Source organism: Rousettus aegyptiacus, unplaced genomic scaffold (genome assembly GCF_014176215.1).
Source record: "Rousettus aegyptiacus isolate mRouAeg1 unplaced genomic scaffold, mRouAeg1.p scaffold_m13_p_14, whole genome shotgun sequence".
In the NCBI taxonomy this organism is placed as follows: Eukaryota; Metazoa; Chordata; class Mammalia; order Chiroptera; family Pteropodidae; genus Rousettus; species Rousettus aegyptiacus.
Window position 1 is genome coordinate 39,010,378 of NW_023416289.1, and position 26,586 is coordinate 39,036,963.

A 26,586-nucleotide genomic window follows, 5' to 3' on the forward strand; every position below is an offset into this window, starting at 1 on the left:
CAGGGCGGGCCTCGGGTGTGCTCCCAATAGCCCCTGTGCCCAGAAGCCGTCCTGAGCTGGCAGGTGGTCAGTGCCGGTCCTTTTCTCTCTGTGCTCAGCCATCTGGTGGTGAGTTGTCCCAAACTGCTGCCTCCGGTGGGTGTAGCCCTGCTCTCCCCTCCTCCCCCGGGGCTGGGAGGGAGTGTGCATTCCCCCAGCTTGCCTGGGATGTTTGTGTGCAAACAGGTGAAGTGGCCCTGCCTGTTTTGGAAGTGGAAACCTTTTATAGGGGAGTGAGAGTGACAGAGGTGGCCGTGTGTGTGGACATGCACCTCACACAAAAGCAGGTCTTCATAGGGGGCCTTCAAAGATCAAACAGCTGAGACTTAAATATGCTTATCTTTTTCCTAAAATTATACGTGTAATTCATACAATGCAAAAGGCTTTAAAACTTTGTTGTGAAATGTAACATATGCACTGAGAAGTGTGTAAATATTCAGTTTAGGGAACAGTGAGAAAGCAGGCAGTCATGTCACCCCCAGATCAACGAAGAGAGCCTGCCGGCACCCCAGAAGCCTCTCCCTCCCCCAGAAGGCACTGCTTCTCCAGACTGCGTGGTCACCATTTCTTGCTTTTTGAAGGTTTGCTCTACCGTGTGTACAACTCTAAATATCATGGTCTGTTTAGTCTGTTTTTGAACATTGTGTAGATAGAATCATAGACTCTACGTGTTGCTCTGTGTCTGGCATTTTGGCTCAGCGTCACGTCTGAGTCGTGTCCTGGTTCTGATGTCAGTGCGTTTCTGCTACCAAAGCTCATTCTTACCTGATACACAGACAAGCTTTACAAATTTTCATATTTGTGCAGTTTGTTTGATGAGTATTAGAAAAATATATAACAACTCCAACACTTATATCACTAAGGCTTTATAAGCGAGATGGCAGAAGGAGCGTCCTAAGTCAATAATAGCACAGGTGGGCTGCGGCTGTGCCAAAGTGGAGGCGCGTGACTTTGGGAAGTTGGGGAGCTCGAGGTGGAGGAAAGGATGATCACACTGTCACTCCCTCCCTGGGCGTGGCCTGCAGCTGGAGGTCGGCCTTCCAGATGCGTGTTCTGCATTGACCTGGGTAGATAGATGGATAGAAAATATGGAGCATGGGCATCTTTTTTAAATACTGATTTTTTTTAAAATTATAAAAGAGAATATGTCATTCTTCCAAATTACTTCTTCTTGGGGTTTCTGAGTTTGTTCTCTGATTAAAGCAGCCAATTTCCTTGTAAGATTCCACTGCAGGGGGCAGCGAGATCAAACAAGGCAGTCGTGAATTCTGCCTGGAACACAAGAAATCGGGGGCCCGAACAATGCACACAGGGCCAGTGATTCTTTTATTTACTACACGATTTAGTATCTGCCTCCCGATTTTATTTTTTCAATAATCTTGGCAGTTCCGTAGCTTCTCTCCCTTTCTGCAGATGTTGAGAACTTGGACTCTGGGCGGGAGTTAACAGAGGGACCAGACAAGGGCTGCCTGGCCTAGGACACATGCTCAGTGCTGCGTTAACATGGGATTGTGACTCAGGGGCCAGAAATGTACATGTGTGAGAGAGATACGCGCAGGGACATGGAGAGAAAGGGGAGATGAGATGCAGGGAGGTGGAGCAGAGACACAAACATGGGACAGAGATGTAGAGAGATGGGATACAGATGTAGATAGGGACAGGGACAATGGACTCAGAAAATACTTATGGAGGACTCACCCTGACCTCGTGCTGCTTTAGAGCTGGGACCAGAGCCGTGAATGGTGGCTGCAGGCGTTTGGGTGTCAGACCACTGCCCACCCCCCACCCCCCCATGAGGGCACTGTGAGTGCAGCCACTTCATTGACCTTGTTCTTGTATTTAAATCCTGAGTGAGGATGTACAAGAGCTCGTTGTGTGCCGTCACTGTGTGGAGTGGTGCCTCGGGGAGATCTTCTTGGGCTCCTCCAGCGGTCTGATGAGGTGAGACTGCTATCCTCTGGTACAGTTGGGGCTGGGAATTGATCCCAGGCCATTTGGCTCCAGAGTGTGAGCCTGATTTCTGCCTGAAGTCACTCAGGGATAGAGGGCAGGCGTTGCTTGAGCACCCACTGTGTTCATGGTTCTGTCCCTGCTTTTTAGAAGTGACAGTGGCTATGATGGGCTTAGAGTCACCCCACTGGGTTCAAGCCCTGCCTCTGCCTTTTCCCTCACCGGGTGATCATAAGCCGGTAACTTGGCACTCTGAGCCTCAGTGTTCCCTTCTGTAAAGTGGGGAGGGCAGTAGCCACCCCAACTAGGGTGCCTCACGGGTTGAGCAGGGCCAGCTGTGAGGCCAGTCCTTCTCTGTGGGGGCTGCCACTGTCATGTGTAGCTTAGGGAACTGGACTGTTGGAGCAGGCCTCTAGCCTGGCTCCTGGCTTCATACATAACAATTTTTGCTCTCATGGTGTGCCCCATGACGGGTTACAGGGAGGACTAGAGTCAGCCAAACCCAAGTTCAGACCGCAGCTCCTCATTCTCTTCATGACCTTGGGCAAGTGATGAGTCCCTTCTCATAACCTTAGTTTCCCCATGTTGAAATGGAGGTGACAAGAGCACTCCCTCAGAGGGTCATTGGGAGACTTGAGTTCAATGTTTTGTGCTAAGTGCTCTGCTCAGGGCCTGGCTCACGACAGCCCTGGATCAGGGGACAGTTGGGGTGATTACTACTGGCAGCTGGGTGCCACCAGGATAGCAAAGCCCAGCTGTGTGTGTTCAGCTCCCCCCCGTCTCCCACCACGGGGAGCCTTCCTGGCTGCAGCGTTCCTGGCGGGCTCCGCTACCCCCCTCACCTAGCTGCAGAGCCAGAGATGCCCTGCGCTGGCCCCCCAGGAGCAGGATGGGAAGAACAGGGCTCTAACAGATGTTCTTTGACAAGGATTTCCTGGCTCTATTTAATCAAGATCGGCAAATATTGATTTAATCTCCGGGCCCAGCAGATGTGATCTTAGCAGGTTTCAGTGGCAATTAGCTGGGATTAGTTCGCAAGTCAGGCTCCACGCTGACAGGACAACATCTTCTAAAGAAGGCTTGGCCCGGCCACCAGAGTGAGCCCTGTGGAGAGCCACATAAATATTTAACCACCAGTCCGCGCTGGGTAGCAGCAGTCCTGAGTGCAGACCCAGAAGTTTGACCCCACACAGTGACTGGGATACTTGGAGTTTCAGGCAGCAGCATTTACCAGTTTCAGTACCAAAATAAATGGCATGGCCACATCAGGTGATGTGGCTTGCCACTGCCTGGCACAGTGAGATCCCTTGGGCTATCCAACCACCGGGAGGAGCAGTGGCTGTGATCAAGGAGAGATCGAGAGACTTGATCATGTCTCCCTAAAGGGCTTCCGTGCCCACAGAGGCCACTCATTGGCCTTTTGGGCCCCTCGCCTGGCTCCGTCATATTATCCCCACTGCACAAGCGAGGCTGAGGCTCCAGGGTGGGCCTGGTACATGGGCCCATACTCCAGGAAGCATCCTTTTTTAATTTTGCATTTCACAGTCTCATTTGAAGTGAGTGGGACTGTGCCCAGAATTGGAACAAGATGTTCAATTCACATGTGCTTTGGGAGGTAGCAACACCCTCGCCTAAGCCATCTGACCCCACAGGGACTTGGGGGGCCACCTCCTCATGGCCCTGGCTCTGGGCTGCCAGTAAGGAGGGGCTCGCCCTCTTCTTATTCAAGTCAGGCCCCCCTGGGCCACCTGGCTCCTGAGCCCAGAGGAACCACAGTTTATTCTAAGGCTGCCGTTGGTTCCATTTGTTTCCTTGAGATTTGTTTTTTATTATTACATAAGTAAAAATGACAATAGTTAATACTTATATATCACTCTATGCCAGGTATTTTAAGTCTTTATATTTATTAACTCATAGCATCCCTAAGAGTTAAGCCCTATTATTATCTCCATTTTACAGATGGGGAAACTGAGGTTAAGAGAGGCTAAGTGTCCTGCCATGGTCTAAGTAGTTAAGTGGCAGAGCTTAGACTTGAACCTAGGTAGTCTGCTTCTAACCACTATGCTGCAGCTGCCACGTCAGGAAACATCTCTGAGATCTGGTAATGTGAAAAACAACTATAAAAGTATTAATTTGTTTTCTTTTAATTTCTCTCCATATGAGCATGTAGTGATCCAAGCATTTAGTCTATATAACTTCACCTATATTAGTTAGCAAACTGAAAACAAAGAAGGCAGGTTCAGCCCTTTGGGTGAGTACAGCCTCTGCCTCACCAAGGAGCAGGCGAACACAGATGGGGCACCCTTTCTTTCCGGATATCTGGGGCAAGCATCTCCAGGCCACAGAGGGGTCTCCACTGGGAGAGATGTGTATTTTCAGACTCAGGGGACCCTAGAGGCAAGGTGGGTGCGGGGCCCGGTGCTCTCTCCTTCTGACTGCATCCTATGTGGTCATGACCTGGGGGTGGCTTTCACTCTGCCATGTTTCCCCTCGTGTGGCCACTTTCAAAATGGAAGTCTCACCCTCAGCCTGGGACACCCCCTATCCCCTGGCATCGCGAGCATTTCCTTGTAGATTCACAGAGAAAGGTCTGGAAGAAGACGTGTAAATCAAAGCTGTTCCCAGGGCTTCTCTCCAGGACACAGATTCAGGGTAGGACCTTATAGGGGTCCTGAGGAGGGCCTTGAACGCACATGTGCTTGCAAAAATCCAAACACGGGCTTTGGGCCAGTTGCCAGAGCAACCAATGGCATGTGATTAGAGAGTTGGAACTTTTTGCCCCACCCCTCCGACCTCGAGAGGGATTGGGGCTGACGTTGAGTTAGTCACAGTTGTCCAGTGATCTGACCAATTCACCTACGTAATGGAACCTCCATACAAGCCCAAGCAGCAGGGTTCAGACAGCTTCTAGACTGGCGAACGTACCCACGTGCTGGGAGGTAGTGCACCCCAGCTCCATGGGAGCAGAAGCTTCTGTGCCCAGGACCCTTCTGGACTCATCCCAATGATCTCTTCCTCTGTTATTCATTTGTACCCTTTAGGCAAACCAGAAATACTAAGTAAAGTGTTTCCCTGAGCCCCATGAGCTGTTACAGAAAAGTACTGAACCTGAGGAGGAGGTCTTGGGAACCCCTGGTTTGTAGCCAAGTCAGACAGAAGGGCAGGTAACCTGGGAGCCCACTACTTGTAGGTGACATCTGAAGTGGGGGGCAGTTTCGTGAGACTGAGCCCTTCGCCTGTGGGGCCTGCAATTTGTGTCAGGATTGAATTAGATTGTAGGGCACCAGTTGGTGTCTGCAGAGAATTGGAGAATTGCTCAGGGTGGAAAACCCACACATTCAGTGTCAGAAGCATCGAGAAGACAAAACAGATCACAGTGGTACACAGCATGCCGGAGGCCCTGCTCACTGCTCTCAGAGCTGATGGACAAGCGTCTCTGCTGCGGCACGTCCTGAGGAGGTGTCTAACCGTTCCAGCCATCTTTCCTGGAGGAGCACAAAAGCAGTCCAGTGCATGCTTCAGTTTCTAAAAAGTGAGGAAGGACACAGCGGGGAGAAAACATTCTTTCCCTGAAATCCACTGAGTTGTGGCTGCCTCTCCAGAGTTTTGTCCTTCAGAACTGATTTTGAAGAAGCTTGCAGCATTCATTCGAGCTTAGTGGTGAGGGCATGGGAGCCCAGCTGTCAGTGTGCCTCCCAGCTGCTCCACCTACCGGCATAGTGATGTGGCCATGTGACCTTTGTCTCATCCGTAATGTGGGCATGCCAGAAGTCCCTACTTTATAGCGTTATTATTATAACACAAAAGTTGATGCACGCCAAGTTTGTTGCCCCACGCCTGGCACATCAGGAGAAGTCACAGTGTTAGCCTTACTGTTACTGCCATATCGCCATATTATCCGTCCCCTCGCCCCTTTGCCAAGAACACATGTCCTAGACCTCAGTCCGCTGCAGACTTGGGGCTGTTCAAAGCCTAAGGGGGACAGAAGGTACTCACGGGCTTAAAATCCAGTGGGCTAACTCCTATAGTCAAGGTGTGTGCAGACCCCAGACCCCTGGGAGCACAACAAAAGGGAGGATCAGAGTGATTCTGCTGGGGATGTGGAGGGAAAGAAGGAAGACAGGGCAGGCTGGCAGCTTTGGGAGACAAGGCTCCCTGGAGCAGCAGTCCCCTGAGCTACCTCCTACAGTGGTCACCAGTTCCTTTCAGACCAGTAACTGTCAACATGCATGACCCTCTCAGCAACATCCACTCCTGTGGACCACCTGGCTGTCCCCAGACCACACTACCCAGCCCTTCATCACACGCGCATGCCTGCCGCTGTCTGGGCCTGCTCTGGCTTGTGTGCTAGCTCCTCTGGGATTTGCAGCCCCTGGGGCTTGGTGTCAGGCCCTCCTCTCTTTGCTCTCTTCCTTCCTTTCCTCAGCCCTGGCTGCATATTAGAATCAACTAAAGAGCTTCTAAAAGACACTCAGGCCTGGGCCCCACCCCAGACCAGCTGATTCAGACCCTCTGGGTGTGGGGTGTGAACACCTGTATTTTTACAAAGCTCCCCAGTGCTTCTAATGGACAGGTGGAGAGAGAAGCTCTGCCTGAGACAACAACCCCGGAGGGCCCTATGCACTGTCAGCTCCCAGTTTTCCTGCCCATGCTTGTCAGGCTTGCTCACTAACACACCTGGTGCTTGGCAGGTGCCCTCTCCATGCAGGACCCAAGTCGGACGGTACCCACACGGCAGCCTTCCCAACCTCCGCCCATCTGTAGACAGTAGCACCCCGTCCCCCCCACCCCTGCCACAGTGTTACATTTTACTCCTTTATACCGCTGACCACCTTTTGAAATTATCTTGTTTTGTCTGTGTTTACTTGGCTTCCCTCTGCTTCAGCCAAGTTCATGGGAGCAGGGGCAGGGTCTGACCTACTCAGTGCTACATCTTCAGCACCTACAACAGTAGCACATAGTAGATGCTTAAGAAATATATTGAATAAATGGATTTTAACACAATGTTTGTGGAATGAATGAATGAATGAGTTATATACATGTCTGGTAAATGTCCACTAAATGAATAAATTTTTAGTGCTTTTTTAAAATGAATTTTTGTACCGAATAACTTGTAAGAATGTGGTAGGTATTGGTTGTAGGAGTGAATGAACAATTGAATGAATGAGTTGTAAGGACTGGTTCTTACTGGATGAATAAATAAATGCCTTGTACGTGCCCAGAAACTGCATTGTCAGGTACATGCCTGTAGGAGTCGTCATTCCTCATGAGCTCCCAAGGGTAACCATCAGCCTTGGTACCGCAGCCCTGAGCTGTCCAGAGTTCTCGGGTCCCACTGAGCCCCTGTCACCATGACTGGATCACATTTTCATGGAGGAGAAACCCCTGAGGCAACTCTAGGCAGCCCAGACACGGAAGGCCACTTGGGAAGAAGGCCTGGATACCTGCCCCTTCTCCTGCAAAGGCCTGAGCCGGGGCAGTGTGTGCATGTGTGTATGCATGGGTGCGCACGCACACACACACACACACACACACACACACACACACACACACACACACACCATGCATTACTTTCAGCTTCTTCCCAGGGGCAGTCACCCAAACCTAATATATGGCAAACAATTGATTACATGGCAGAAGACTTACATGTGTAGATGCAGGTACTCCCAAAGAGAAGTGCTCCGAGAGCTCAGGTTGGGGATTGGGCAGGAATGATGAGAGGGAAGGTCACGTGAGGAAAGTGGCATTTGCCCTGAGTCAAGAAGGAGTTGCCTGGATAGGGGAAGGGGCAGCAGGAATGGCATGTACAACGCCCTGGAGCAGCAGGGAGCATGGGCGGAAGGACAGCTGAAAGGAGGACATTGTGACCACTGGGAGAGCAAGGGGAGAGGAAAGGGGAGCCCTGAGGGCTGAGGTGAGGATTTCGCATTTTATCCTAAGATCACTCCGCTTCCGTGTGGGAAAGGGCCTTTGGGGGAGCAGGAGCAGAGGCGCCAGAGAGGCTGTGGCTAGTCAGCCAGTGGGAAGTGATAGAAGCTCGGGCCAGTCTGGATGATGGGAGGGAGGGATGGACTCGGGACCACTGTGTGGAGTCACCAGGACGGCGTGCATTGGGCATTGGGAGTGAGGGAGAGGGCGGGTGAGGGGCCCCGTTGACATTTCGGTTTGAGCCCTTGGATAGAAGCCAGTGCCTTTCACTGAAGTTTGTCGACATCAGTCTTGGATGTATGGCTTGATTTAGCCAGTAAAATGTGAGCAGAAGTGACACGTGTCATTCCTGGGCAGGAGCTCTAAGGGTCATTGTGTGGTTTGGCCAAGTCTCTTTCCTCTGCGATTGGCAGAGTCTCACTTAAGGGCTGTTCCGTCACGTGGGAGCGAAGCTGGCATGAGCAGGGCCGTGGCCAACCATGATGGTCCTGCAGTGTGAACGAGAAACAGACCTCTGTTGTGTAAGCCCCTGAGCACTTGGGGTCCCTCGTTACCGTGGCATAGCTTAGCCCATTCTGACTCTCCTGAGAAGGAGCGAGTTTTGTGAATGAGGAGATCAAGCGTTCAGGTGGGAATGCCAAGTTTGCAGATGCATCAGGTACGCAAGTAGGAACCTGAGTTTGGAACTCAGCAGAGTGGTCGCATCCGGAGATATTTTACTGTGTGTCACCAGTGAGGAAAATGAGGAGAGAGGTCCAGGACCTTGGCTGCTGCTTGAACTCAGGGCTGCCTGACTTCAAGAACGAAGCAGCTGGGTCAGTCCCAGCTCTGCCACCGCGTAGCCGTATGGCCTTGGACACATTACCTTATCTCTTCGTGCCTCAGTTTCTTCACGTGTAAAATGAAGAGAAATAACAAATGTGAAGAGCTCAAAAAAAGAATACCTAGACCACACAGAAGGATCCTATCAATGGTACCTGCTATTATAGATGTAGCTTTGTTGTTATTGATTGATTGATTGATTGATTGATTGATTTTTTGTATAGCTAACATGTCCAGTGGTGGGAAGTAGAATACAGCCAACTACATGCCACAGGAAAAGCCAGGTCCACATCCCCGCCATGACAGGACACTCTCCAGCCTTCCGTGCTCTCACGAACCTCGCATAGATCCAACACGGTGCACTGGACCTGCCGGCTGAGCCCTGGTCCCGTGTCCAACCCCAGCTGTGCCTCTGTGACTTAGGGGAGAGGGCTGGAGCTGCCAGAGAGACATGAAGGAGCGCTAATGGTAGCGGCGACTGCGAGTTACAGCCCCATTTACGGATTAAAAGTCAGTCACAGTTTCAGTAACCAGGCCGGCTGGCTCATAACGGGAGTTGCCCATCAAGAAGAGCGAAGTAGTTTGAGGAAGCGGGAGCTGGAAAGGGACCAGGGTGCACCAGTCTCTGAATCCCAGAGAGGCCGTGTGATCACTCCGCCTCTGAGCCTCACAGGGAGACTCGGCTGCACCTGCTCAGAAAAGGGATGTGTGCGAAGAGACTGGGGCCTCGGGAACATCTGCATGTTTCCACAGGAGGGAGCGAAAATGGATCGGGGGTTCCCACTGGCCTGGAAACAGAATGCCATGAGCAAAGCCCATCTGTCAGGGGGAACTTGTGTAAGCAAGTCAGGGTCACATCTGGGCCACTGGTTTCCACAGCAATCGCGAATGTGGCCTCAAAGAACTAACCCTCCCCACCCTCCTAGGCTGACCCACGCGTAAGCTGTGCTGCGAAGCGCGGGCAGTGCCCTCGGCTGGCGCACACACCCCAGGCCGCCCTGGGCTCCAGCGCCTAGTGCAGTGTGGGGCTGACCTCAGGCCCTCGTCTCTGGCAGATGTCGTGAACCAGCAGCCCCTGACCAGACCCAGTCCACACGCTTATTTTGTTGACCCTTATTGTGGCTTTTGTTGGTAATGTTCTTAAGAAGTATTTACTTGTTGACTAGAAATATTTACAAATAATTGTCAAGAGGTAGCCAGTGGTATACATGGACAGTAAACCTCCTTCCTGGACCTTCTTTCAAAACACATATCTTAGGGATACACAGTAGCTCACATTCTCACGGGGGTGGAGAGGGGAAGGAATAAGATAAATAAGTGGGTATATCCTAAGTACTAAGGAGAAAAATGAAGCAGGAGAGGGGGCTAGTGGGGGCGAAGGTACCCAGTTCCCCTCCCCCAGTCACTACTAGTGATTTCTTAAAAATCATTCTAGAGATCTTCTCTGCATGTTGTGTTATTGTTGCTGATAGATTTGTTTTTCAAATTGGGATATACTGCCTCCAATTCTAGATTTCTGGTTTCTCTTGACAAATCCAAAGATCAGACAGCCACGTCTCACAAGGCTCGGTCACTAGAGGCAAGACCCACCTGCCGCTTTAAGGATGCCTCTGCCGTCCAGGTCACAGCAGCTTCACCTGGCCTCGTTCTGTCCCCTTAACCAGCCCGGCCCTGGGGGTTTTCCACTTTCCTTCCCCCTTCTCTGCCCCATCTGGACGCCTCCCTGCAGTGCCTTCAAGAATGTTTGCAGGGGTGCATTCTTGCTCTCCATCCCCATCACTGCCCTTACTTTCTGGTTCTCACTTTCTCAGAAGACACAGGCTTACCCCACTGTCCTGTTCCATATCTGCTTCCTGCCTGCCCCCTCTACCCTGTGGTCTTCCTCTGCCAGCTCGCTCCACACCTCTGAGCATAAATTAGGAAATGCCCCCTATACACGCATGCACACGCATGCACACACCCACACAGGAGGCCTTCTACTTCCTCACTCGGAAAGCACCAGCAGTCATTGGCCAGAGTGGCCATGTCCAGCTCCATATTCCAGGGGAAAGAAAAGTTATTGGTCACCTTGAACCAGATGCCCAGCCCAACGCAGCACTCTGCTGCCCCGAGCAGAATCAGTTCTGTTGGCAGGAGGACGGGACACAGCTGCTTGGACAACCAACAGGTTCTCCCACGGACTGCGACCCACTTCCCCCCTCCCCTCCTCCCCAGCAGAGGGTTTTATCTTTCAGAAGTTCAAGAGAGAGGCAGAGGGAGATAATGCTGCAGAATGCTTTGGGTTGCCATGCAGAAGCAGGAGCTCCCTCCTCACAGGTCAGGATGTATTTACACGTCAAGTTGGAGGCTGTCCATGTGCTCATTCGTACAACAAACAGTGACCAACACAGATGCCCCTGCCATTCTGGAACCGATAATTTAGTGGTAAAGACAGTAAATAGATAATGAATGATTTCACTTGGTGAAAAAAGAAAGCAGAGAGGGTGACAGAGAAGGGCTTTGAGGAAACCAGGCTTCTCCGTCTACATGGGCTGGTTTGAGAAGGCTTCATAGACGCCACGAGAGGGAACCAGCCCGGTGAAGGAGCAAGGGAGGACACCCAGATATCCCGATGGGGTTTGCTCTGTCAGAAGAACAGAAAAGAAGGCGATGTGACGGGATCTTGTCAGGGGTTGGGAGAGGTGTCAGGGAGACTGGCAGGGGGCAGATCCTGTGGGGCTTGGGGGCCAGTGGAAGGAATTTGGATTTTGTTCTAATGAAGGAGTCACTGGGGATATCTCAGCAGTGATGGGAGCTGATTTACCGGCTCATAGTATCTATTAATCCTGCGTGTTTCTGGAGACATGCCCTTCCCCAAATCCGCCAGCACTCATGGTGACTCATCTGTCATTTCCACTTCCTTTCTGGTGGGGAGGCTGGTCCAGTGGGCTGCAGAACAGGCTGACAGCAGTACAGCCTCTACACACAGCCACCAATAGACAGGACTCACAGGGGCCAGAGGAATGTGTTCAGCGACACCGATGGGAGGTCAGCTAGATCCTCAGAGTGGGAAACTACATGGGACAAGAGATGCTACAAATAAATGGCATCAAAATGAGGCGGGATGGGGGCAGAGGGGAGGAGGTGCATTATAGAGCAGACAAGACTTAAGAAATGTAGCTGCCAAAGCAAAATATGGATCTCGTTTGGATCCCGATGGGAACAAACCACCCCTCAAAGACACCTTTGAGGCGATGGAAGAAATACAGTGCAGACAGGGTGTTACATGGTATTAAATCATTTTTGTTAATCCGGATGAGTGTGATAAAGTTATCCTGGTTATTTTTTGAAAGGCCTCATCTGCTAGAGATAGAAGCTGAAGTACTTATAGGTGAAATGGCCTACTGTCTGGAATTTGTTCTAGAATATTCTGTCCAAAAAAAAGTGTGGGAGTGAGTAGATGGATAAAAAACAGAAATGGCAAATAGAGTAGTTCCCCTTTTCCATGGTTTCAGTTACTTGCCATCAACCATATTTAGTCTGAAAATATTAAATGGAAAATTCCAGAAGTAAACTATTCATAAGTGTAAATTACGTGCCATTCTGAGTACCTCACTTCATCCCGTCACGTAGTGTTGTATCATCTCATGTCATGACCAGAAGAAGGATGAGTACAGTACAGTAAGATATTTTGAGAGACTATATTCTTATAACTTTCATTACAATATATTGTTATGATTATCCTACTTTATTATTAGTTGTTATTGATAATCTCTTACTCTGCCTAATTTATGTTAAACTTTATTGTAAGTATGTACGTATAGGAAAAAGCGTTGTATATTTGGGGTTCCCCGGGGGGTCTTGCAGCATATCCTTCGCAGGTAGGGGGAGACCGCTGTTATGAATGGCTGTTGAAGCTGGTGGGGTGGTTCTTCATGCTCTTCTCTCCACTCAGGGTATGTTTGGAAATTTCCAGAAGCTTTTTAAGTGAGTAAAGCTGTCAAAAAAAAAAAAAATCACTCTGGGATCAGTATTATCACTTCTCACCTTTGCCTTTTCTCCCTTTTCAGCATGGCAGGGAAGACGCCCCTACAGCCCTCACCCCCATCTGCTGCTCGCTCTGCCCTGCTGAGCCACTCAGACTAAAGCCACTGGGACAGCACCTGCCTCCCGAGGTTGTCCTGGCTCGGTTGTCCACAGCGATGGTGGAGAACTGGACTCCACAGACTCACAACCTTCCCGTCAGACTTCAAGGGCCAGCATCCTTCGTCCTGGGACTGGCAGCCCTGAACAATGGCTGAGGGCCAGGGGACCCCATAAAGTTTCTGCACAGCTTACGGGGGCCAGTAGCACTCCAGTGCCTGGGGACTATGACCACCTATCGGCCCATCCCCAGTGATGGTGTGGACCTGGCAGCCAGCTGTGGGGCCAGGACGGCCGATGTACTCCCTGGGCCACATACGGGGGACTATGCTCCCATGGGATTCTGGGTCCAGAACGGAGGCATGCCCCAGCCTATTGGTGAGAGCCCTGCCACCGCCACCACCCGCCCCAGTCCCAGCACCCCCGCAGTGCCCAAAATGGGCGTGCGCGCAAGGGTGGCCGACTGGCCGCCCAAGAGGGAGGCCCTGAGGGAGCAGAGCAACCCGAGCCCATCACAGGACACAGACAGCACGAAGGCCACAAAAGCGGCCCATTCCATGAGGAGCGTACAGAACGGGCAGCCCCCTGCCAGCACCCCGGCTTCCTCAGGGTCCAGAGCCTTTCACCGACTCTCTAGGAGAAGGTCCAAGGATGTGGAGTTCCAGGACGGGTGGCCCCGGTCCCCCGGCAGGGCCTTCCTCCCCCTGCGGCACCGCAGCAACAGCGAGATCACCCTCAGCGAGTGTGACGCGGAGGACGTGGGGGAGCCCCGAGCGGCGCGGCTCACGGGGGTGCTGCCCCTCTTCCGCGAGTATGGGAGCACGTCCTCCATCGACGTACAGGGTGTGCCTGAGCAGAGCTTCTTCGACATCCTCAACGGGCTCCGCAGCGAGCAGCCCGAGGCCCGCAGCTCCCAGAGCCTCAGCCAACTCCTCCAGGCCGATCATGGCCCAAACCTCACAGCGGGCAGCAGCGGGGCCAAGGGCGACCCCCGTAACGGGCAGCCCACCAGGGACAGCATGCTCCCACTGCAGCCTGGGAAGGAGAAGGAGCGGGCCCGCAAGAAGCCTGTGCGGGGCCTGGGCAGTGGGGACGCAGTGGACTCGTCCATCTTCCGGAAGCTGAGGAGCAATAAACCCGAGGGTGACATGGGCCGGTCCCCAGGGGACGCAGAGGAGGGGCGGAGCCCGCCGGAGGCCAGCAGGCCATGGGTCTGCCAGAAGAGCTTCGCTCATTTTGACGTGCAGAGCATGCTGTTCGACCTCCACGAGGCGGCCGCCAACAGGGTGTCCGTGGCCCAGCGGCGGAACACCACCACAGGGGCCTCGGCCGCCTCAGCCATGGCGTCCCTCACGGCGTCGCGGGCACACGGCCTCGGGGGCCTGGACCCAGCCTTCACCAGCACAGAGGACTTGAACTGCAAAGAGAACCTGGAGCAGGACCTGGGTGATGACAACAGCAATGACCTGCTGCTCAGCTGCCCACACTTCCGCAATGAGATCGGAGGCGAATGCGAGCGCAATGTGAGCTTCTCCCGGGCCTCAGCGGGCTCCCCAGGGGGCACCGAGGGCCGCCTGGCCGAGCCCACCCTCAGCGCCTACCGCACCAACGCCAGCATCTCAGTGTTGGAAGTGCCCAAGGAGCAGCAGAGGACGCAGAGTCGGCCCCGACACTACAGCATCGAGCATGTGGACCTGGGCGCCCGCTACTACCAGGACTACTTCGTGGGCAAAGGTGACCGGGGCAGTGGGACGCCCCCTGCTCATTCACTCAGTGTGCGCAGGGACCGGCCGGGGTGGGCGTAGGGGCGCGAGGACGCAGTGAGCGAGCCTCAAGACATATGGCTGGCACTCCAGAACCTTGAGCTATGCAAGACAATAGGTAACACGTTTATTTAGCAAGTATGTGCTTGGTTCACCTGTGTGCCAGACACTTTCTAGAGCCTGAGCATACAATATTGGCCAGCTTAACACAAAAACCTCGTCTTCCTAGCACTTAATGTCTTAGGGTTGTAAGGCAAACCATAAAACTAGATACATACATAAAATACATCATACATAAACACCATAGGGTGATAAGTACTGTGAAGAAAAGTAAAGCAGGGAAGAGAGAAACAGTGTCAGGGTGGGAGTTTGCAATTTTCAATAGGTAATGATCAGGGAGGGGCTCCTAGGTAGGGGGCCATTGAGTCCTGAACTGAAGGAGGTAGGAGATTGGGGACCGGGTTTCTGACATTGGGAACAGCAAATAGAGTAGTCCTGGAACTCTGAAAAAATAGGAAAGAGGCCATTGCTGCTGGAACGGTTGACGGGGAGAGTGGAAGGAGCCAAGGCAGAGAGGGGACAGGGCAGATCATGTGGGACACCGTGGGCCATGGTAAGGACTCTCGCTTTCACCCTGAGTGAGATGGAGCCACAGTAGGGTTCTGAGCAGGAGAGGGCCCTGATCTGCCTCGGCCATTCATAGCCCCCCTCTGCAGTAGTCCAGGCAGAGATGCTGATGGATGCATCTGAAGTAGGGGTGGGGAAGAAGCAGGCAGGTTCTGGGTCTCCTTTGAAGGTGGAGTTGTCAATGTTTGAAAGGTGTTAATGACAGGAAGAGATGGGCTTCATGCCTCATTAGGTTCATCGGTGCTTGCAGGGCCATCCCATAAGGCAGCATAGCATAGTGCAGAGACCACAAACTCGGGCAGCACACGTACAGAAGTGAAGCAGGCCACGCAGGGACTGAGCAAAGAGCAGCTCCTGCTCAGCTCCAGCTCACCGTTGTCACGCAGGAAATTAAACAGGGTTGCTAGCCTGTTTAATTTTTTTTTCAAGATTCTCCTGAAATTCAGAGTTTTTTCATGTGGATTCTTCTAAATTTAAATTCTGGCAGCCGTATCAGTTGCCAGAATTCAGAATTGCTTATAACTGCCAGTAACAGGTTTATACAACATAGAAGGTTATTTCTGTCATAAGGAAGACCAGAGGTCAGCAGCCCAGGGCTGCTACGGTTATTCCTCAGCATCAGTGGGATGCCAGCCCTAGTGCATGGCCTCCAGCCCTCGGGTGGTCTCCTGGTCCAAGGTGGTTGCTGGAGCTCCAGCTATTTCATGTATGTTTCCAGGAAAAGAAAAAGAGGAAAGGGTGAGAGCAAAAAGGCAGACCTCCTGTCAAGTCAACTGCCTTTAAAGAGCTTCCTTAGAAGCCCCGTCCAACTGCTTCTGCTTATTGGCCATTCCTGTCTGCAAGGCAGACTGGGAAATATTGGTTTTTAGCTAGATGCAGCCCCCCTCTTTTTTTCCCCAAGATTAGAGGGTTATCTTAAAATGGAACAGATAATGGATAGGTAGCTAGTACTCCACAGCAACTAGTTTAAATTTTTTTTAAAGCAGTGTCCTAGTCAGACATAACGAACATCTACTGGGACAGGGCTGAGTACAGTCTGCAGCTTCAGCTCTGGAGCCAGACAGCACTGGGCTTGGGGCGTCTGTTCCATAGCTTCTTAGTTGTGTGACACATTTCACCCCTTGGACTCTGTGTCCTCATGTGAGGAATGGACATGATTAACGCAGTATCTTATGCTGCAAAACAAAATGACACAGAAATTGAAAGTAAAGAGTGAAGAAAGAAGTTCCAGACAGTCGCTAGCCAAGAGAAAGCAGATGAGGCAACGTCAGTGTCACACAAAGTGGATGTCAAGGCTCAAAGCACGTGTCAGAAGAACAGGAAAGGCCATTTCATGCTAATTTTTAAAAATTCACCTTTGTACTTGGCAACCTGGTTTAGGGGAGTATAAATTAAAAACCGATATGGCTACAGGAAAAGTGAACAAATCTACAGTCAATGGGAAATGCTGACAGGGGTCTCATTGAAATTGACGGATCTAATAGCCAAAAAGTAAGGCTGTAGTGGATTTGAATAACCCATCAAAACTGGATTTTACGTTTATACATATTTTGTACCTAGCGAACAGAGAACATGTTTTTTCTAACTCACACATAGAAATACCTACTTGAAAGGACTGTGGTGAAGCATGAATGAGATTATACATTAATGTAGTTTTTCGTCAGGCAGGTAGTAAATACTCATCAGTAAACTTAAAAAGCTGTTTTTTCAAAAAACTTTCTTTGTATTCCTGGAAGCTCATAAATTAATTTGTTGGTGGTCATTGTGTATTGAGTGCCTACTGTATGCAGGGTACTAGTTATGCATTGGCAGATTTAAAAAAGAAAAAAAAAAAACAGCAACCACTTCAGGAGCGAACTTGTATTTGCGGAGTATAGTGTTTATTCTGTTCTCTGACCACCTGGGTTGAGTATTTAACCCACTGCAGGTGCTGTTCTGATTGGGGTCATTAATTAACACACATTATTTGGGCCTTAGATAAGCCTTTAATTGGCCAAGAACGTCTCATAAGAGTAGGAACCATCAGTTCACCATCAGAGCCCTGGGGTGGGAAGCGGTTTCTGGCCGTGGCGAGATGCCGGCGTCGTGGGCCTGGGTCCAGTCAGCCTGCTGGTGGCACCCCGCATGAGCAGGAGACATGGTTATACACCAGAAAGACCTGTTTGGACAGGTTGTAAAAGAGCAGCATGTTTTAGAGAAGGGGGCGACAGCTGTCACTTCAGAGAGAGAGCAAGAGACTTCCTCTATGACTCATCACCGCCAGCACGAGGGGGGAGTCGTAAAGTTTCCTCCATCTGTAGAAATGTGATCAGAGAAGTGATGCTTAGGGACTTGAATCTTGGTCCCTTTTCTGTGGCAAACATCATGCCCCGGAAATGGGAATGGCCAACACTTCTCACACACTCACCGTGTGCCTGTCTCTGTGCCGAGTGTTCATACTTATTAAATTACTTAATCCTCACCACCGTGCCAAGAGGTGGGTCCATCCTTGCTGCTCCAGTTTTACTGACAAGAAGGCTGTCGAGTGACTTGGACCTCCCATCCAACAGTGCCAGAGCCGGATTTCAGCTAGCCCGGAGGCTCTCTAGCTAGACTCTTAACCATTTCACGAGGGCTGGTTGGCAGCTAAGCTGATGAACATTTGCACATACGGAGTAGTAACAGTGGGGCTGGGTTTATCGTGTGTCCTGCGCTGCGCTGAGCGTTTTGTACGTATAGCTTCATTTCACTCTCCCATCAGCCCTCCCGTTTCTCAGATGAGAGCACTGAGACTCAGAAACATTGTGTGACTTGGAAGATGTAGTGTAGTAAAGTGGGCGTTCACCTCTTACGGTCTCTCCACTGAGTATGGCTGTGACCAGGCCTGAGAGCCTGCCCCAGCTGTCCCCTCAGCAGTCCTGCTGAGGGACGTCACCCCTCCTTCCCTGACAGCTGACTCTGAACTCACCTGCTCTTCCCTCTCAGAGCATGCCAATTACTTTGGTGTGGATGAGAAGCTGGGACCGGTGGCTGTGAGCATCAAGCGGGAGAAGCTGGAGGACCACAAGGACCATGGGCCTCAGTACCAATACAGGATCATCTTCCGGACCCGTGAGGTAAGTCCCATCACTCGCTATTTTTATATAGATAATCGCCGCTCACATCTGTGTGCCCTTGCTCTGCGCCAGGTTCTGTGGGAAGCATGTCCCCTGCCTCATCCCGTGTCATCCTCCCAACAACCTCACGAGTACAGTCCTGTTCGTCCTCCGCTTTACAGAAGAGAACGTAAAGGACATGTCTGAGACCGGTGAGGAAGCAGCCAGGCCAGGAGTAGAATCTGGTGTATGTGACTACAGAGCCCAGGATTCTTCCATTTGCAAGAGATTAACTGGTTAGCGTGAGAAATAGAGGGAGAGATGTGGGGGATTCTCTCAGAACCGTGAGGTGCCCTGCAGAGTAGGGCAGGAACTGGGCCAAAGGCGCTGCTGTTGCTGCTGGTATCCAGAACCTCCCTGCACTTCTCTTCGTTCTGAGTCAAGAATCCCATTGTTCCCGCTTGGTCACAGGTCTTCCCCTGGGTTACAGGTCAACCGTTGCCAGGGAACAAGGCCTGTTGGGGGCACCCTGCTTGATTAGGACTCTTAAGTTATAAGTGACAGAAATCTACATCTAACTGGCCTAAGTCAGAAAGAATTCAGGTAACTGCAGATCTGGGGGTGGGGCTGGCTTCCGCATGGCAGACCTGGGGACTCCCATGACAGCGTTAGAGAACTGCTTTCTCTCTCTGATCCGTTCAGCTCTGCTTTCTACACTGTGAATGTCATTATCTTCTGCCACCAACACGTTCTCTCCATGTCATGGGAAAATGGAGACTGGCTGCCCAAGTCTTCCACATCTTTAAATCTGCTTCTCCACAGGAAAGACTCTTACCTGCTGAATCTCTGGGAAGGGCTCTGATTGGCTCTGCTTGGATTACATGTCCACGCCCTGGACCAGTCACTGTAATCAGAGGTGACAGAGGAAACTGGCCAGATCTAGGATATACGGTCCACCCAGGGTCCTGGGGCAGGGCAGGGCACCATGACTGACAGGTCCATCAGAGCCACCTGAAAGAGGCGGCGCAGTAGTTCCTCAGCAAAAAGAGGGGAGCCAGGCCAGCAAAAATGATGGAGACTTCTAAAAGACCTTTCCAGAAAAGGGACCATCATCATCAGCTGGGCAAGCCCCTCAAAATGGGTCTCCTTCAACCCTGCATTGGCTCAGACATGGGAGCCCATCAGGCAGCTGCTGCCAGGGACTTTGGGTTTGGTGCCCGCCGAGCTCAGGCCTCATCCAGACTGACGGACGCTGCACTGAGGGCCCAAGCCCTGCCCGTCACGAAGACCTTCCCGCTCAGGGGGGATGTGATGATGCAGAGGCTTTGTGGCCCCTGAGGGGAGACAGCCCCAAAACGTCATGCCCCAGATTGCAGGTGGTCGTCGGCCCCTCTGTCTCCCCAGCCCCCTACTCCCCTCCTCACCTTTCTGGCCACATGAGTACCAGGGCAGAATGTGAGGTGACAGCTGACACTGCATCATACTGTTCTGTGACATTTGGGGAACTGCTAGGTGAAATGACAATGACAAATACTTAATAAATAATAATTACTACAATCGTTATCATATTGGAAATCTGCGTGACACTGTGTTGGGCATTTTCTGTACCCTCTCTATACTCATTTAAAGGTCATGACAATTCTGTGATGAAGGCACCATTGTTGTCATTTATAGATGACAAAACAGGCATAGAAAGGTTAAGGGACTTGCTCAAAGCACCTCCCAGTAAGTGGCAGGGTGAGGTGTCAGCTTGCACCCCAGCCACCGCTCGGCTGCCTCTGGGATTCCACTAACAGCTCAGACCATGTCGGACCCATTCATGAGTTGTGAACACAAGAGTGCCAGTGTTTTTATGTTGTTACTGTTGTTGTGTTTTAATGAAAATAGAATATGTAGAATGAATTTTTAAAATGCCAGAGTGCACTGCACATTCCGAGAGTCATGAGACTTTGGTGCAGAGATGCTGGGTCAGAGTATCATATTTTGCTGGGGTTCCTTCTAAATAAATTTGAAACTGTCTTAGTGCCATTTCTGGCTTGTGCCCGCTTCTGTCCACTTTATACCCCAACACCCACAAAACTAGCCTGCACTCTGCTCCAGGCTGGGCCCAAGGCTCAGTGGCACAGGTCAGGGATTCATCCACCCCACAAGAGACTCACTTAGCACCACCCCTGACAGCCCTGTGCTGTGCGCCAAAGGGACAGTCAGTAGTGAGTAAAGCCGCAGAAGTATACGTGTGCCGCACTCCTGGGGGGGAGGCAGACAATGCGCAGATACCTTAGCGAACTACATAGTGTGGTCCATGGTGACAGGTGGAAAGTCAAGCCAGGGAGAGAGCTGTTAAGTGTGAGGGGTGGTTAGATTTTTTAGACAGAATGGTTAAGGGAGGTCTCACTGGGAACTTAAAGACCTGAAAGAGGTGAGAGGATCCATGTGGACATTTGGAAGGAGAGCATTGTAGATGGAGGAAACAGCCATTAGCCAGTGCAAAGGTCCTGAGGCAGGACTGTGCCAGGCATATTGGAGACCTGGTATGGGTCCTGGTTTGGCCATTCAGCCGCTGTGAAACCTTGCGCCTGCAGTTTCTTCTCTCAGAGCCTTGGTTTCTCCCTTGGGAATCCCAGTCTCACAGGACTGTTGTGTGGGCTTATGAGAGCATGTGTGTAAAGTAGGCAGTGCTGGGCCTGGCCCTGGGGAGAGCCCAGTGAAGTTCTCAGTCTGCTGTGCCCTCATCACGCCGCAGTCAGCCCTGTGAACTTGAGCCCACCGTGAGGTTGATACCACAAGCAGCCCTTTCTGTGCGCTCACACGTGCACAGGCCATACCCAGACTTAGCGCAGGGCCAAACCCCTTGCAGAGCTGCCCTCTTGGGCACTCAGGTCTGAGGACCTTGTCCTCTGGAGTTGGAGGCAAGGGCAGTGACCAACAAGGTCTGCCTGACCCTTCATGAGGTACCTCTGTGGCAGAGGTAGAGCAGAGGGCTGTGTAGCATAGCCCAGAAGTAACAACAGTAGTAACAGCAATGATAGCTAACGCTTTTAGCACACATCCCTGCTGGGCTCTGTCCTAGGTGTTTTATATTGCACTGGCCTTCATATCCTCTCAACAGTCCCATGATGGGGTTCCCATTATTATCCTCATTCTACAGATGAGGGGGTTGAGGCTCAGGGAGAGAATCACTTATCAGGGTGACCCTGTGGCAGAGCTGGGACGCGGACCCCGGCTGCCTGGGTTCTGCCCATGCTCTTAACCATTTGCACATTGGCTGTCGGGTCAGGTTTGACTTGGGCAGATGGTTTTACTTCTGGTCCCTTAGTACCTTCACCTATAAATAGGCTTTGTGCTCTTCCCCGTCTCCTGAGGTGGCGGGAAGGTTCTCTTGGACTGACGCATGTAGCAGCACAAGGCTACAGGGCAGCAAGTGCTCTGAGTGGCAGCCGTTGTGATGACACTGCTGCCGTGGCCACCACACTCTCCCCTGAGGTCAGAGGGCCTCGCTGGGGAGCAAGGGTGGAGCTGACAGAGTTCTGTCCTCCTTTCCACACAACATCAGGCTCTTATAAACTGAAGTGTGGGGGCCAGAGTGAGGGGCCCAGGCTGTTTTCCAAGCAGGCTGGCTGGCCCACCCCAGATGGCCACCCCCAGCCGCCGAGCAGACAGTCGAGTGGGCCCGCATCTCCTGGCAGATGGGAAGTGAGCATTGCCAGCACCAAGCTCCCTGCCGGGGTGGGGACAGACTCGGAGCTGGGATTTGGATGCACATGTATAAATGTCGGGCCCCGGTCCCCACTCCTGAGCCTGGGCAGGATGAGCTCAGGCCAGGGCTTCCCTGGCTGGCCCACCAGGACCTGTGGGCTCCATTTAGTCCCTCAAACATGAGTTTTTGACAGATGTTAGTTTTGTTAGGGTTAGAAGTTTGGATTTTCATTTTTTTCTTTATTTAAAAAGTTAACCGTCGCTCATTGTTAAGAATTTAAAGAGTGCATAAGTAGGCCACGTACAAAAGGGAGAGTCTCATATTTAAGTGAAGAAAGCAAGCGTAATGGTACATCAGTTGAGACCTCATTTGTGTTCAGTAGGTACCTCTGATTATGCATGTATCTGTATAATCCGTATAAGTATAACGTTAAGTTGGGAGGGAAGCAAACTAGCTTCCTTTTCAAGGTTAAACTTTTTTTAATTCTTGATTGCATCCATGGCTTTGTACAAATACATTTGACATGTGTACACATAATAATGGCAAACACATTGAGCATTTACTGTATGCCAGCTATAATGCTAAGCACTGTACATGGATCATGTTATTAAATTCTGGTAACTCTTTGAGGCAGGCACTGTATTCCCCATTTTATAGATGAGAAACAGGCCCAGAGAAATGAAGCGACTTGCCCAGGGTCACACAGCTAGAGAAGGGGTAGAGCCAGGATTCAAACTCAGATCAGTCTGAAAAGTTCTTATGCGGTACACCCACCATCCAGCACAGAGTAAGGCGGGGACACATCTGGGTGGGAGCTAGCCGAGAACCACCTGCGCAAATAGGAACGTCCTTGCTTACGTGGCCGTGAGGCCCTTTCACGGCTCGCTTGACTGGTTACCCCAACGAGATGCATGAGTGTAGAATTTATTCAGAGAGAGATGGGAAGTCATTAGCAGGTTCTGTACAGATCAGATATGATCTGACTCGAGCTGCTACAGGAAGAAAGCTAGGGTGGGGCGACAGTAGGGGCAGGAGCACGGAGACCCCGACGAAGCTGCTGTGACAGTCCAGGTGGACTATTACGTGACGGTGGGCAGAACCAGGTGGGGAGGAGAGGTGGCCACTTGCTACAAACTGCCAATGCCCTACTTATTCTGCCTCACAGAGAAGGAAACGCTGGGAGCTTTTCAAATAATGGCTTTTGGTCTAGTCGTCAGAGCCGAAATGTGACCATGGGCCGGCCACCTGTCTCCAGTGTGGAGGAGAAATGATGATTTCTGGCCCACGCTGTCCCTTGGCCCCAGCAGAGGGCACTGCAGGGCAGTGTCAGCAGGACACAAAGATGCTGATTCTGTCAATGCATTGATTGAAACCCACAGTCCCAGGGCCACACAGATTGGCAGGGCAAAGCAGAAAGTATTGCTTTTCATGACCTATTTCAACACTACCCTGCCTGTGATAAGAGAGATTTGTGCTTGTTTATTAACTACCAAGGCTAGAACTGGGAATTCCCAAGCATGAGATCATTCTGTTCCTTCCACACACGCCTCTTGCCCTGATCCTGTTTGGCAAGGGCCATGTGCTCAGAGGCGGAGTCATGACATGTTAATTTTGACTCATCCTGTGCCCAATCCCGTGCCCACTGGCTTAGGGGAGCGTGTTTTCCGGGTGAGCACTTACCCTCAGTCGTTAAACCAGAGCCCCTTGGATTCTGGGTGCTTGTGACAATTCCTCAGTGGGGAGTTTTCCCTTGTGCTGCTGCAGACCCTCGGTGTGCCCTCTTTGTGTGGTGCTGGAGCAGCTGTGGCAGCACCTGTGGCCAGCATGGCAGCACCTGTGGCCAGCGGCACATCAAGTGAGCAGTGCTAGTGAGGACGCAAAGCAACGGGCTCTCAGACATGGTTGACGGGTGCGAACTGGTACACTCTGAAGACTGGCAGTGCCGTAAAATTAAAAGTTAACATGCCTGGTGGCAGAGCAATTTCTCTTTTAGGTATAAAACGAAAAAGAAAATGTGTTCTTGTGCACGAAGAGGTGCTTCTGTGAATGTTCCCAACACATTGTTCATAGTCGTCAAACATGGGGGCAGTTCCGTGCCCGTCAGTGGCAGAGTGGGTTGAATCCATCATGGTGGAAATGTCAGCCTCTAGCAGCAACATGATCGAATCTCACATAGCATTCAGAGAAAGAAGCAAGATGGAAAAGAATCCAAACTGCATGAAACCCACAAACAGGCAGAAATAAGTTAATGGGGTTAGAAATCAGACGAGGAAGAAGGGGCACAGAAAGGCTTCTAGGGGCCGGGACCCTGGTATTCTGGATCTAGGTGGTGATTACGTAGGGGCGCACTCCGCAATAATTCCTTTAGCTCTACTTCCACGTGTTGTGTACTCTTCCATGTGTAGATTATACCTCACAGTCAAAAAAAAAAAAAAAATCAAAGAAAAAAAACCATGAGCTTAGGAGAAGTCAGGCCTAAGGTGGAGTCCTGAGTCAGCCACTTCGCTGTGGCGATGTTAGATAAGTCTCCTAACGTCTTGCAGCTTCTGCTTTCTCATCTGCAAACTGGGGATAATAAAATCTCCCCTGAACGGATCCATACATGTAATTAGATAACTGCTGTCATACCTGAAATGCGGTGTGGTGGACTAAACCTTTGTAAATGTGACTTGTTATTAAGATATATCAGTTAGAAATTGCTTTGACTGCAAAGTAACAGGAAACCTGAGTAGCCATTGCTAAAACAATAAGGAGTTATTTTAATTTAATTATCTAACAAGAAGTCCGAAGTTAGGTCACTACAGGGATTGATGTCTCCATGATTTTTTGTGTGTCTTTTCTCATGATCACCAGATGGCTGCCACAGCTCCAAACATCATCACACCAATGTCCTTCGCAAGAAGAAATGGACAGGTGGAAAGGGGCTTTCTTTTTATCAGAGAGGACTCTATCCCAGAAGTTCTCCCCAAGCTGAATTCCCCTCACAGCTCATTTCCCGAAACCAGTCACGTGGCCAGCTGTGGGAAAACATGGAAAGCAGCATCTGGGCAAGGGGAGCGAGATGGCTGTGATTGGCTTGACTAAAGATTTTCAACCCCGGCTACATATCAAAATCACTGGAGTGGTATTAGAAGAGTATGTGCGCGCATGTGTATGTGCGCATGTGTATAAGTACACACACATATCTAAATGTATACATACATGCTTACCTGGGCCCTACCACAGACCAACTGAGTCACAACCACTCGTCGTGATTTTGTCAGGAAACCGGGTTGAAAGCAAGTGCCACAGTTCAAGATCCAGGATGGTACTAGTACCCAGGGCAGGCAGGTATTTTACCTAGAGCTTATGGTAATATGTTTACATTGAATAATACTATAATAATGAGAGTGTTTATTCAAGTGCCCACCCTGTGCAGCTTGTTTTTTATTCGTTATACTTCTTACTCCCTGACATAATCCATCTCCCCCAGGAAGGTCAGCTCCACAAGGCAGGGGTCTTTGTTTTTTTTCCCGGCTCTGAGTCAATGTCTGTTAAAACAAATGAATGTATGTTCCTTGCACTGTCTCATTTAGTCCTCCCCGTGCCCCTTCAGGGTTACGATACTATCACTGTACCTGTCTCACAAAAGAGGATGCTGAGGCTCAGAGATAGGAAGTCACTTGGTCAGCATCACACAGCCAAGAGGCAGCAAGCTGAATTCCTGGTCCAGACTCAGGGCTTTCTGGCCCTAGATCCCAAGCTACTGATTGTCATGCATGTCACTTTGAGAGCAGGACACCTTCATGCTCTAATCATTTCTCGGGGCCCAAAAGCCTTCTAACCATCTCTTGTCTCCCTGGAACAGCTCATCACCTTGCGGGGCTCCATCCTGGAGGATGCCACGCCCACAGCCACGAAGCATGGGACAGGGCGGGGCCTGCCCCTGAAGGACGCCCTTGAGTATGTCATTCCTGAGCTCAACATCCACTGCCTTCGGCTGGCTCTCAGCACTCCCAAGGTGACGGAGCAGCTGCTGAAGCTCGACGAGCAAGGGGTGAGCCGGGGCCGGGGCCACCAGGGCACAGCGGCTCTGCTCCTGGGACTGCTTTCTGTGTTTGTCACTTTTTCTTTTTTCAGTAAAAGGAGTGATCTTTTACCTAATTCCAGGGGTGCCAAGGGCCAGAATGTGACTGGGTCTCAGGATGGAAATAGTCTAAGGATAAGGTGACCACCAGGTTCCTCTGTGTGTGTGTGTGTGTGCGTGCGTGCGTGCGCGCGCGCGTGCACGTACGTACACAGATGTACGTGCACAGTCCTGTCTCCTTCCCTCTGTGCACACTGGCCTCCGTCGGCTATAGAGTTGCTGTTAGAATTACAGCCACAACAGAGCCCCACTGGCTGACTCGCTGTCCCAAGAGAACCTGACTGCCCCACACTTAGGTCAGGTGTCTTTCCCTAGTCCAGTCACCAATGACTAGAGGAATCAGAGCTATATCTAACAAACATGGTTATTGGGGACCCACCCCCTAAAAACAGTGTCAATACTACTGAGCCCTGAGCCCTTCAGAATTTCCCTTTGCAG

At 51.2% G+C, this 26,586-nt stretch overlaps 1 protein-coding gene across 4 annotated transcripts in view; it reads left to right on the top strand.

The window, feature by feature from the left end:
• Positions 1-26,586, top strand: part of SIPA1L3 (signal induced proliferation associated 1 like 3) — a 215,495-nt gene that overhangs the window by 113,299 nt on the left and 75,610 nt on the right. For all 4 annotated transcript variants that reach the window (XM_016165239.2, XM_036231607.1, XM_016165240.2 and 1 more), the window contains exons 3-5: positions 12,789-14,595; positions 18,216-18,346; positions 25,870-26,058. In XM_016165239.2, coding sequence (XP_016020725.2) covers positions 13,089-14,595; positions 18,216-18,346; positions 25,870-26,058 — 1,827 coding nt within the window. In that variant the 5' untranslated portion in view covers positions 12,789-13,088. The remainder of the gene's footprint in view (positions 1-12,788; positions 14,596-18,215; positions 18,347-25,869; positions 26,059-26,586) is intronic.